At 45.0% G+C, this 12,546-nt stretch overlaps 1 protein-coding gene across 2 annotated transcripts in view; it reads right to left on the reverse strand.

Moving 5' to 3' along the window:
- LOC115115545 (metal transporter CNNM4) overlaps positions 1 to 12,546 on the reverse strand; it is an 82,381-nt gene that overhangs the window by 41,735 nt on the left and 28,100 nt on the right. For both annotated transcript variants that reach the window (XM_065026847.1, XM_065026848.1), the window contains exon 2: positions 970 to 1,113. In XM_065026847.1, the coding sequence (XP_064882919.1) occupies positions 970 to 1,113 (144 nt within the window). The remainder of the gene's footprint in view (positions 1 to 969; positions 1,114 to 12,546) is intronic.

Below are 12,546 nucleotides of genomic sequence, written 5' to 3' on the forward strand. Positions count from 1 at the left end.
AGGTTTTTGTTGTTTTAAGATAATTGACGAGAAGAGTTTTGTCCAACCCATCGGGTATCTCACTGCACCCTCATGTCTTGAAATACACAGCCAGACGAATGGAAAGCACTTTTACATCGCAACACCGCTTCACATCCATCTTTCCAACTCCCGCCCATTACTTTTTTTTGGTAACATGAATTATTGAGTCATTAGTAGGGTTTACACTTCAGACGGGACTCTTGACGTTGTGCTGTACAATTTGTGAATTGTGTCTTTTGTATAGTAATAAATACTGGATTAAACGTACATTTTCGTTAACTGTAATCTCATTCGTTATGTTTCAACACTCTTGTGCCAATATCAGTTATTAAGTCTCAGTTCCAATAGTTTATATATTTTTTCTAAGAGGTTGTGAACTGGCTCTCTGAAAGATTTTCTTTTCCTTATCAATCATACGAATATCCTTTTCTGACATAGGTTTCCCCCAAGATTGCTCTCATGTCCAAACGATTTCAAATCAAAGTTCTTGTGATTTAAACTTTTAAGTTGCATGTACTTGAAAATATGTACATGGGTCCAAAAATGCTTTTTAATTCTGTCATGGAAATAAATGTATTTCCTATCACCAGGTCATTTACGGTTTTTATGCCTTTAGTTTCCATGTGGACCAATTTATCAGTGAATTCTGAAAAGCGAAACAAGGTTTGTTCCATAATGTTGTGTTTTTAGGTAGTGATACTTGTTCTAGTAAAATACGTTTAATTTTCTTCCATTTTTTTTTTCTTCCATGTTTTTAACTATGAATTTGTTCATGTTCTTTGCTTTATCCTTTGAAAACAGACGATTCTGGGGATGAGCATGCACATCCTCAGCTTTGCATTCTAAGGGTATGTACTAAATATCTATAAAGGCTAATTAATGAGTTATGGGCTTCTGTTCTATGAACACACATGATGTAATAAACATGTTATAACCCAATAGACTCACTGTAAAGATCCGACTCGTCCAGGATCTCTGATTTGATGATCTCCTCAATGACGTCTTCCAAGGTAACCAATCCCAGCACCTCGTAGAACGGATCCCCCTCGCCCTCATTATTCACCTTCTGAACGATGGCCAGGTGGGACTTACCTGGTGAGAGAGAGAGAGAGAGACAGCGTGAGAGAGAGGGAGAGAGACAGGGGAGAGAGCAAGGGGGAGAGAGGGAGAGAGAGGGAGGGGGAGAGAGAGAGGGGAGAGAGAGAGAGGGGGAGAGAGAGAGAGGGGGAGAGAGAGAGGGGGAGAGAGAGAGGGGGAGAGAGCGAGAGAGGGAGGGGAGAGAGAGGCAGGGGGAGAGAGCAGGGGAGAGAGCGAGGGGGAGGCGAGAGAGAGGGAGGGTGAGGAGAGAGCGGGAGAGAGAGAGGGTGAGGAGAGAGCGGGAGAGAGAGAGGGTGAGGAGAGAGCGGGAGAGAGAGAGAGAGAGAGAGAGAGAGAGAGAGAGAGAGAGAGCGAGGAGGAGAGAGAGAGAGAGAGAGAGGCAGGGGAGAGAGCGAGGGAGAGAGAGAGAGAGAGAGGCAGGGGAGAGAGGAGAGAGAGAGAGAGAGAGAGAGGCAGGGGAGAGAGCGAGGGAGAGAGAGAGAGAGAGAGAGGCAGGGGAGAGAGCGAGGAGAGAGAGAGAGAGAGGGGGAGAGAGCGAGGGAGAGAGAGAGAGGGGGGAGAGAGGAGGGGGAGAGAGCGGGGGAGAGAGGGTGAGGAGAGAGCGGGAGAGAGAGAGAGAGAGACAGCGGGAGAGAATGAGAGCGAGAGAGCGAGGGAGAGAGGGGGAGAGAGCGAGAGAGAGAGACAGCGAGAGAGAGAGAGACAGCGAGAGAGAGAGACAGCGAGAGAGAGAGACAGCGAGAGAGATAGAGACAGCGAGAGAGATAGAGACAGCGAGAGAGAGAGACAGCGAGAGAGAGAGACAGCGAGAGAGAGAGCGAGAGACAGCGAGAGAGAGAGAGCAAGAGACAGCGAGAGAGAGAGCGAGAGACAGCGAGAGAGAGAGAGCGAGAGAGACAGCGAGAGAGAGAGCGAGAGAGACAGCGAGAGAGACAGCGAGAGAGACAGCGAGAGAGACAGCGAGAGAGACAGCGAGAGAGAGAGAGACAGCGAGAGAGAGAGAGACAGCGAGAGAGAGAGACAGCGGGAGAGAGAGAGACAGCGGGAGAGAGAGAGACAGCGGGAGAGAGAGAGACAGCGGGAGAGAGAGAGACAGCGGGAGAGAGAGAGACAGCGGGAGAGAGAGAGACAGCGGGAGAGAGAGAGACAGCGAGAGAGAGAGAGACAGCGAGAGAGAGAGACAGAGAGAGAGACAGAGAGAGAGGTTAATTTATGGGTTCAAATATTAACACGTTACTTTTGCACTTGAACAAGTCTTTTATACCTGCAAGATTTACCAATATTTAACAACTCATATCTAATATTGCAAATTTGAGTTGAAGTTCTAGCTCAAGGTCCTGCATGACTGCATTAAAACAACTGCCAAACCTGTCTGTAGCTGGACTTTAGCCACAGACAATCCGTTACTGTACAACAAACACAGACACACCCTAACGCAGACAACGGCGAACAAAGACACATGCACACACACACACAGACACAGACGTTCGGGCAATGATACTCTTCACCGTGACACATTTACCAGTGGAACAGATAGTTACTAGTGCCCCATCAGAACCAGAGGGACTACACTAGTGCATAGTTGGCTAAAACTGGAAACATACTGTACAGTATTACTCATGAGACTGCAGGGATGGAGCACTGTACCCATGGCTGCTGTGGACTCAAACACACAAGCACAGTAATGACACACAAACAGCTTGAGGCAGCGGAAAAGTGAATGCGGAGATCGTAGATGTACATTCGGTCAGAGCAATTCACAGGAGCAATTAAGTGCCTTGCTCAGATTTGTCACCTCGTGGGCACGAGGATTTGAATCACCAACCTTTTGATTAGTGGCCCAACGCTCTTAACCACTAGGCTGCCGTCTGAAGACACACAATATCCACTTCTCAACCAGTGTTGTTGAGGAAGTGGCACAGGTTTATGGGAAAGGGCTTCTACTTGTATTCTAACCTGATTGAGAACACCTCGTTCGAGAGAAATAGACTAACAGACAAGCAGAAAAATAACCCTTGAAAACGACTCGATGAAATAAGAAATGGAGTCAAAAGGTATTATTTGATTCAGAGAGGGTGGAAAAGAAGAACACAACAAGTGAAATCAGGAACTGGTGCAATGAGAAAGAGAACATAAAACAGGAACTTGAGGAGGACAGTGACCGTGAAGGCACAGACATTTCTGTCACTTATTCTGCTAAAGAGGAAATGAACCCGTACATAGTTGTGTCATAAGACATAACTTCAAAAATATTTCAAATTGTTTTGGTCACATACACATGGTTAGCAGATGTTAATGTGAGTGTTGCGAAATGCTTGTGCTTCTAGTTCCGACCGTGCAGTAATATATAACAACTATCTTATACACACAAGTTTTGCACAAGTTTTACACACAACGCCCCAGGACTACCTGACATGATGACTCCTTGCTGTCCCCAGTCCACCTGGCCATGCTGCTGCTCCAGTTTCAACTTCCACCTGACTGTGCTGCTGCTCCAGTTTCAACTGTTCTGCCTTATTATTATTCGACCATGCTGGTCATTTATGAACATTTGAACATATTGGCCATGTTCTGTTATAATCTCCACCCGGCACAGCCAGAAGAGGACTGGCCACCCCACATAGCCAGGTTCCTCTCTAGGTTTCTTCCTAGGTTTTGGCCTTTCTAGGGAGTTTTTCCTAGCCACCGTGCTTCTACACCTGCATTGCTTGCTGTTTGGGGTTTTAGGCTGGGTTTCTGTACAGCACTTTGAGATATCAGCTGATGTACGAAGGGCTATATAAATAAATTTGATTTGATTTGAAGTGTAAAGGAATTAATAAGAATATGTACGTAAAAATATGAATGGATGAGAGATGGCCGAACGGCATAGGCAAGATGCAGTAGATGGTATCGAGTACAGTATATACATATGAGATGAGTAATGTAGGGTATGTAAACATGATATAAAGTGGCATTGTTTAAAGTGACCAGTGATACATTTATTACATCCAATTTTTATTATTAAAGTGGCTAGAGATTTGAGTCAGTATGTTGGCAGCAGCCACTCAATGTTAGTGATGGCTGTTTAACAGTCTGATGGCCTTGAGATAGAAGCTGTTTTTCAGTCTCTCGGTCCCTGCTTTGATGCACCTGTACTGACCTCGCCTTCTGGATGATAGCGGGGTGAACAGGCAGTAGCTCAGGTGGTTGTTGTCCTTGAGGTGTCCGTGTCCTGGAGGGCAGGTAGTTTGCTCCTGGTGATGTGTTGTGCAGACCTCACTACCCTCTGGAGAGCCTTACGGTTGTGGGCAGAGCAGTTGCCGTACCAGGCGGTCATACAGCCCGACAGGATGCTCTCGATTGTGCATCTGTAAAAGTTTGTGAGTGTTTTTGGTGACAAGCCTAATTTCTTCAGCCTCCTGAGGTTGAAGAGGCGCTGCTGCGCCTTCTTCACAACGCTGTCTGTGTGGGTGGAGCAATTCAGTTGGTCTGTGATGTGCATGCCGAGGAACTTAAAACTTACTACCCTCTCCACTACTGTTCCATCGATGTGGATAGGGGGGTGTTCCCTCTGCTGTTTCCTGAAGTCCACGATCATCTCCTTTGTTTTGTTGACATTGAGTGTGAGGTTATTTTCCTGACACCACACTCCGAGGGCCCTCACCTCCTCCCTGTAGGCCGTCTCGTCGTTGCTGGTATTCAAGCCTACCACTGTAGTGTCGTCTGCAAACTTGATGATTGAGTTGGAGGCGTGCATGGCCATGCAGTCGTGGGTGAACAGGGAGTACAGGTGAGGGCTGAGAACGCACCCAGTGTTGAGGATCAGTGAGGTGGAGATGTTGTTTCCTACCCTCACCACCTGGGGGCGGCCCATCAGGAAGTCCAGGACCCAGTTGCACAGGGCGAGGTCGAGACCCAGGGTCTCGAGCTTAATGATGAGTTTGGAGGGTACTATGGTGTTAAATGCTGAGCTGTAGTCGATGAACAGCATTCTTACATAGGTATTCCTCTTGTCCAGATGGGTTAGGGCAGTGTGCAGTGTGATTGCAATTGCGCCATCTGTGGATCTATTGGGGCGTTAAGCAAATTGAAGTGGGTCTTGGGTGTCAGGTAAGGTGGAGGTGATATGATCTTTGACTAGTCTCTCAAAGCACTTCATGATGACGGAAGTGAGTGCTACGGGGCGGTAGTCATTTAGCTCAGTTACCTTCGCTTTCTTGGGAACAGGAACAATGGTGGCCCTCTTGAAGCATGTGGGAACAGCAGACTGGGATAAGGATTGATTGAATATGTCTGTAAACAAACCAGCCAGCTGGTCTGAGCATGCTCTGAGGATGCCGTCTGGGCCTGCAGCCTTGCGAGGGTTAACACGTTTAAATGTTTTACTCACGTTGGCTGCAGTGAAGGAGAGCCTGCAGGTTTTGGTAGCGGGCCGTGTCAGTGGCACTGTATTGTCCTCAAAGCGAGAAAAGGAGTTGTTTAGTCTGTCTGGGAGCAAGACATCGGGGTCCACGACGGGGCTGGTTTTCTTTTTGTAGTCCGTGATTGACTGTAGGCCCTGCCACATACCTCTCACGTCTGAGCTGTTGAATTGCGACTCTACTTTGTCTCTATACTGACGCTTAGCTTGTTTGATTGCCTTGAGGAGGGAATAGCTACACTGTTTGTATTCGGTCATGTTTCCGGTCACCTTGCCCTGATTAAAAGCAGTGGTTCGCGCTTTCAGTTTCACGCGAATGCTGCCATCAATCCACAGTTTCTGGTTGGGGAAGGTTTTAATAGTTGCTGTGGGTACAACATACATAACTGTCATACCAGTGACACATCAGATAAAAATCAATAATGACAACTGATGTCAGTTTATGGACAATATTCTTAAAAACAGTCATGACACAAACTGTTATCTGGCTGAGCTAACAGGCCAACAGTAGGACAGCTGGCTAACAGTAGGACAGCTGGCTGGCTAACAGTAGGACAGCTGGGTGGCTAACAGTAGGACAGCTGGGTGGCTAACAGTAGGACAGCTGGCTGGCCAACAGTAGGACAGCTGGCTGGCTAACAGTAGGACAGCTGGGTGGCTAACAGTAGGACAGCTGGCTGGCTAACAGTAGGACAGCTGGCCAACAGTAGGACAGCTGGCTAACAGTAGGACAGCTGGCTAACAGTAGGACAGCAGTTATTGGTTGAGCTACAGTAAACAGTTTGTGCCGTGACTGACAAGTCAGAACTGACATCAGCTGACATGACTGTTTATGACATAGGCTAGCCTATAGTTATGGAATTATCATAACGTATGCCCATATTCCAAAAACGTGTATTTAAAAATGTGGGGCACAATAGTCAGCCAGTCAGTCAGCCAAAGTCACAAGTAAGGAATACCTAGGATAGGATAAAGTAATCCTTCTCACCCCCCCCCCCCCCCCTTAAAAGATTTAGATGCACTATTGTAAAGTGGCTGCTCCACTGGATGTCATAAGGTGAATGCACCAATTTGTAAGTCGCTCTGGATAAGAGCGTCTGCTAAATGACTTAAATGTAAATGTAAGTAACTGGTGAGGAGTTGGGAGGATGTTGAGATGTCTCATGAAGTTGAGGGGGATTATGATACAAGTGGCAAACCAGGAGGGCCTAAAATTAACACCTGTCACCTGCGGGCTAAATGTCTATTTCACCGGACACGTTGGCGGTGGTCAGGGCTTCACAGTGTGAGCATTTCACTAGCATTTGTGAATAAAAATAGTATGATCACATTTACAGTAAAATAAATGTTGCAGTGGCTGGTTTCAAAGTATTGTAATGACCTGACTAGATCATAAATGAACAATTGTCCAGACAGAGGCTTGAGTTTGCGAATTGACGGTTTATTGAACCAACTTTACACAGGCTACTGTTTGGGCCGTAGCACACGCCAAATAGATGACAGATAACCCACAAGCCAATCGTGACCTTCTCTTGTGAAGCCCAGACGTAAGAGAGAGAGAACAAAGGCTGAACCTGGTCTTAACTTCCAATGCCCAACCCCCCTCCACGCCACTCCGCCAACCACCAGGATGCCCGGCATCAGAACATTCCAGGCATTCCCGTGATTGGCAGATAGCAGGTTGATTGACATGTCGGACCCCGCGAACACCGGGTACTGGTCAGTACAACACAACCACCTCCTAGCCTAGCACATGACACACAGCTGTCTGTGCGGGTCGCTACAGTATTTCTGCCGTTTTGTTTCACAGTAAATGAACAGCTGGTAAATTAACTATGAATCCTATATAGCCTATTCCACCTCGTGCTGCAACACTGCCTGGCTGGGGGCTGGATGTCCGTGAAGAGCGGAGTTAAAGATTCATTTTCAGAAGCGCTGCTTACAGGCATAAAGTTGGTCTAATTCACTTGAAAAGAAAGTCTACTGAAGTGAGACTTTGTCCTTGTGTTTCTTAGCTATTTACCTTGTGTTGTTTTTCACTGTTTTGAGTTTCAACTGCTAGGGAAGAGAAGACAACGCTGCTACTTGTCAGACTTTATCTCACAGGCACAAACACGTCTGAGTCGCGTTACCAAGGTAACCTGCCGCCCTTAAAGGGACAGGGGAACATTTTATCTCATCTGTGATATTTTGGTTAAAAGACTCAAATCACAAAAAATGAAATTAAGTTAAACAATATACCACATTACTTCTTACTGTGAATACATGTATTGTTTAAGAAACATTTCAAAACATGCTCATCAATTTGTTTGTGTTTTGTTGGTGTAATTTTAGCTGGTAAAAAAATCTGAGTGGCTGGTAGATTTTTAAATCTATCTGCCACGGTGGCTGGAGGACCAAAATGTACATTTTAGGCCCTTCGAAACCAGGGTAGTATTTCCCACACAACATCTAATACACATCATCATCATTACCTCATCAGCCATCTTGAAACTTCTCTCAAATAGATAATGACTGTTTACCAGTGTCATCACTGACAAAGGGCCTGGGAGTACATGACTTAGCATGGAAAAAAACACAAACAAACACAGAATAAAAAGACAGGCTACGCCGCACGCACTTCCTCCATGTCTCACAAAACCACACACACAAACACACTAGTGCACATGCACAAACGCACGCTCACCCACACACACACACATTTCTGTAGTCATCTGCCTGGGAGGCTTGGGTCAGTATGAACGTTAGGTTAGGCTACTCCTGTAGTGTTATGTTGATAGGAGACTTGCCTGCCTACGTCCCATCTAGTTTGGGGGTCAGTTCAACTGTTCCAACCTGCTTTTCCAGCGCCAGCAGCCTACCGACAGGTCCTGGTCACAACCTAGTTGTCTGTCTCTGAAATCCTCTCAAAGACTTCATTAGAGTTCTGGAAGAATATCTAGGGTAAGCCTAGCTACAATTCTGTTGCTTCTGTTCTACTTGAAGCAGACTAAAATCACAACTGAGGAAGTGCAAGAGACAACAAATAATGTTTCTGTGGCTTGACTCCCCGAATTATATCATTACATTACCAATCTAAAGTGTTGACACTCACACACACTGAGGATGTGAGTGGATTGTGACTGCTCTGTCAGCACTCCTCTGGTGACAAGACAGGAAGTGATATAAAGACAGAGAGACAGAGAGTCAGAGAGAGAGACAGAGACAGAGTCTATTGTTTGCTGATGATCTGGTGCTTTTGTCCCCAACCAAGGAGGGCCTACAGCAGCACCTAGATCTTCTGCACAGATTCTGTCAGACCTGGGCCCTGACAGTAAATCTCAGTAAGACCAAAATAATAAGGTCCAGTTGCCAGGACCACAAATTCTACCTAGACACCGTTGCCCTGACACCGTTTCCCTGACCGTTGCCCTGACACCGTTGCCATAGAGCACACAAAAAAGTATACATACCTTGGCCTAAACATCAGCGCCACATGTAACTTCCACAAAGCTGTGAACGATCTGAGAGACAAGGCAAGAAGGGCCTTCTATACCATCAAAAGGAACATAAAATGCAACATACCAATTAGGATCTGGCAAAAAAAATACTTGAATCAGTCATAGAGCCCATTGCCCTTTATGGTTGTGAGTTCTGGGATTCGCTCACCAACCAAGACTTCACAAAATGGGACAAACACCAAATTGAGACGCTGCATGCAGAATTCTGCTAAAATATTCTCAGTGTTCAACGTAAAACACCAAATAATGCATGCAGAGCAGAATTAGGCCGACACCCGCTAATTATCAAAAAGCAGAAAGATCCTGTAAATTCTACAACCACCTAAAAGGAAGCGAGTCCCAAACCTTCCATAACAAAGCCATCAGTCTCTCTACAGAGAGATGTACCTGGAGAAGAGTTCCCTAAGCAAGCTGGTACTGGGCTCTGTTCACAAACACAAACACACCCCACAGAGCACCAGGACAGCAACAAAATTAGACCAAACCAAATCATGAGAAAACAAAAAGATAATTACTTGATACATTGGAAAGAATTAACAAAAAAACTGAGCAAACTAAGAATGGTATTTGGCCCTACACAGAGAGTACACAGCGGCAGAATACCTGACCACTGTGACTGACCCAAACTTAAGGAAAGCTTTGACTATGTAGACTCAGTGAGCATAGCCTTCCTATTGAGAGAGGCCTCCGTAGGCAAACCAGGCTCTCAAGAGAAGACAGGCTATGTGCTCACTGCCCACAAAATGAGGTGGAAACTGAGCTGCACTTCCTAACCTCCTGCCCAATGTATGACCATATTAGAGACACATATTTCCCTCAGACTACACAGACCCACAAAGAACTTGATAACAAATCCAATTTTGATAAACTCATAGTGAGTGAGTGAGTGAGTGAGTGAGTAAGTGAGTGAGTGATTTCAAAATACCTTTATTGGCCCAATAGTTAAAAGCTTGACATTGACCATTTTCTGCCACTTGTCCTTTTGGACTGTTTTTTATTTTTTATTTGCAAGATGCAAGGAACCAATTTACAAAATAAAATGCTTGACCATCTTTTTCACCAAAGAGATTCAGACTAAAATGTCGGCTACACTCTACCTGTTCAAGTTTGTCTCGAAATACAACACTGCCCCTTTAAGGCTCCCCTGTAGGATGGTTGGCCACCCAACACTACAATTACAAACAAATACTTTTTATGTCTTTGTAAAATAATTCCCTCCAGAGCCCAAAATTAAGGGCATCCCATTATCCCTGGGACGCAAAAAAATGAGTGCGTTTCAAAACAGACTCTGGGACGGCAGATCTGAAATTCATACAACCACTACAAACATAACAAATTAAATAAGTAAAGCAATGAGGCTGATGCAACAGATGAGCTTAAAATGTCGTTAACATTTGATTTCTTCAAATTATAAGTTCAACAATGTGCCTGTAGACTACTGCGAATGTTCCAAAATGAAATTAGCAGGAAAACACTGTTCTGAAAAGCACACCACATGCAGGAGTGGTTTCATGTTAGAGATGAACATACCTTAGAAATGAAGTAAGGGGAGATCTAAAGATGCAGTAACTAGGGCTACAGTAACTAGGGTTGCAGTAACTAGGGTTACTATAATGACCAGAATTATGCCTTTGCCTGCTGGACAATAAAAGAACATTGATTTGAAAACCAATAGAACATGAGAAAAATGCTGGTTTCAATGTCATATTAAGTTATGAAATAATGACCTCGACATTTATATGGCTGTGTTTTGGCTAGGCTATTTTTAAACAAGGGAAGACATCCTTCATAAAATGTCATAAAACCTTTAGGTTTTAAACAATTATGTTTATGGGTAGGCCTAAATAGTTTTTAAAAAATGCTGACCGCCTCCGCTTAGATTCAAGGTGGGACACTGTCCTTCCTTCACTCTCCGGTCAGGTGACCGGAGTCCATTCAGACAACTTAAATCTATAGTTTTCTTGTCCAACATGTTTTTGTGTGTGTTTTTTTTAACTTGTCCCGGACATGAGGACAAGTGTTAATGTCGAGCCCTGTAGTTACATCATTAAAAGCACAAACTTCACTTAAATTTAAACAAACCTAGAAAGTTAGAACCAAGCCCCCCTTCTCATCCACTGTACATAGAACCTCCCATACGCCCCACACCACTACAAAGTCCTCCAGAAGGTTCACCTGACCCCATATGCCCCAGTGTGAGACGAGCCAGCACAAGCCCCAACAACACAGCTCTGAGATCTGTAGACCCCGCCCCCTGAATCACATGTTACCTGGACTTCTACACTGCCATTTCTGCCTGCCTCAACTGGTCATTTACTAAACCGTCCCTAAGCCTATTCGCTACACTATACCTCGGCACTCCAACATACAGGTCCACAGTTCGCCCCAACCCTGTACACCACCCATCCAGGACAGAAAACAACCCTACCAGCCTGGAACAAGAAAAATACAGATGCTGCACAGTCTCCTCCTCCCCACAGAACAGACACCCCCTCCCCACAGAACAGACACCCCTCCCCACAGAACAGACACCCTCTCCCCACAGAACAGACACCCTCTCCCCACAGAACAGACACACTCTCCCCACTGATGGATCAAGGAGGAGAGAGAGAGAGATAGAGATAGAGAGAGAGAGAGCCAGAGAGAGAGAGAGCGAGCGAGTCAGAGAAAGAGCAAGCGAGCTAGAGAGCGAGAGCCAGAGAGCGAGCCAGAGAGCGAGCCAGAGAAAGAGTGAGATCGAGCCAGAGAGCGATTCAGAGAGAGTGAGCGATTCAGAGAGCGAGAGAGCGAGACAGACAGAGTGTCAGACGGAGACAGACAGAGAGAGAGGGAGACACAGAAAGAAGGAGAGACCGAGAGAGGGGGAGACAGAAAGAGGGAAGTTAAATTCCTGCTGTATGTAGACTATCTAGTTCTGTTGTCACACACAAAAGTAGGTCTACAACATAATCTAAATATTCTACATCAGTTCTGTCAGACATGGTCCCTGACAGTAAACTTCAAGAAGATAAAGAACATTATTTTCCAAAAACAGATCAAAATCCCAAGACTTAAAACACAATTTCACAGTTAGGAACAAGACATAACACACTAAAGTCTATTTATATCTGGGCTTAAAATAAGTTGCACCGGTAATTTATGTTTGGCTGTCAATGAACTAAAAGAGAAAGCAATACGGGCTTTTTGCTCTATAAAAATTAACATTCCAAATAGAACCTGCCTCAAAATCTTCCAATCTATAATTGAACCAATTATTTGCCCTATATGGAAGTGAAGTGTGGGGTCCGCAAACTAATAATATATATATATTTTAAATGGGACAAACATCCAACTGAAATCCTGCATGCAGAATTCTACAAAAGCAAGTGTTCCCTTTATTTATTTTTTAGCAGTCTATATAGGCCAATAACCATGACAAATATATAGGTTATATGACAAATATATAGGCCAATAACCATGACTAATACACTGCTCAAAAAAATTAAGGGAACACTTAAACAACACAATGTAACTCCAAGTCAATCA

This window comes from Oncorhynchus nerka, linkage group LG13 (assembly GCF_034236695.1).
Source record: "Oncorhynchus nerka isolate Pitt River linkage group LG13, Oner_Uvic_2.0, whole genome shotgun sequence".
Classification (NCBI taxonomy): Eukaryota; Metazoa; Chordata; class Actinopteri; order Salmoniformes; family Salmonidae; genus Oncorhynchus; species Oncorhynchus nerka.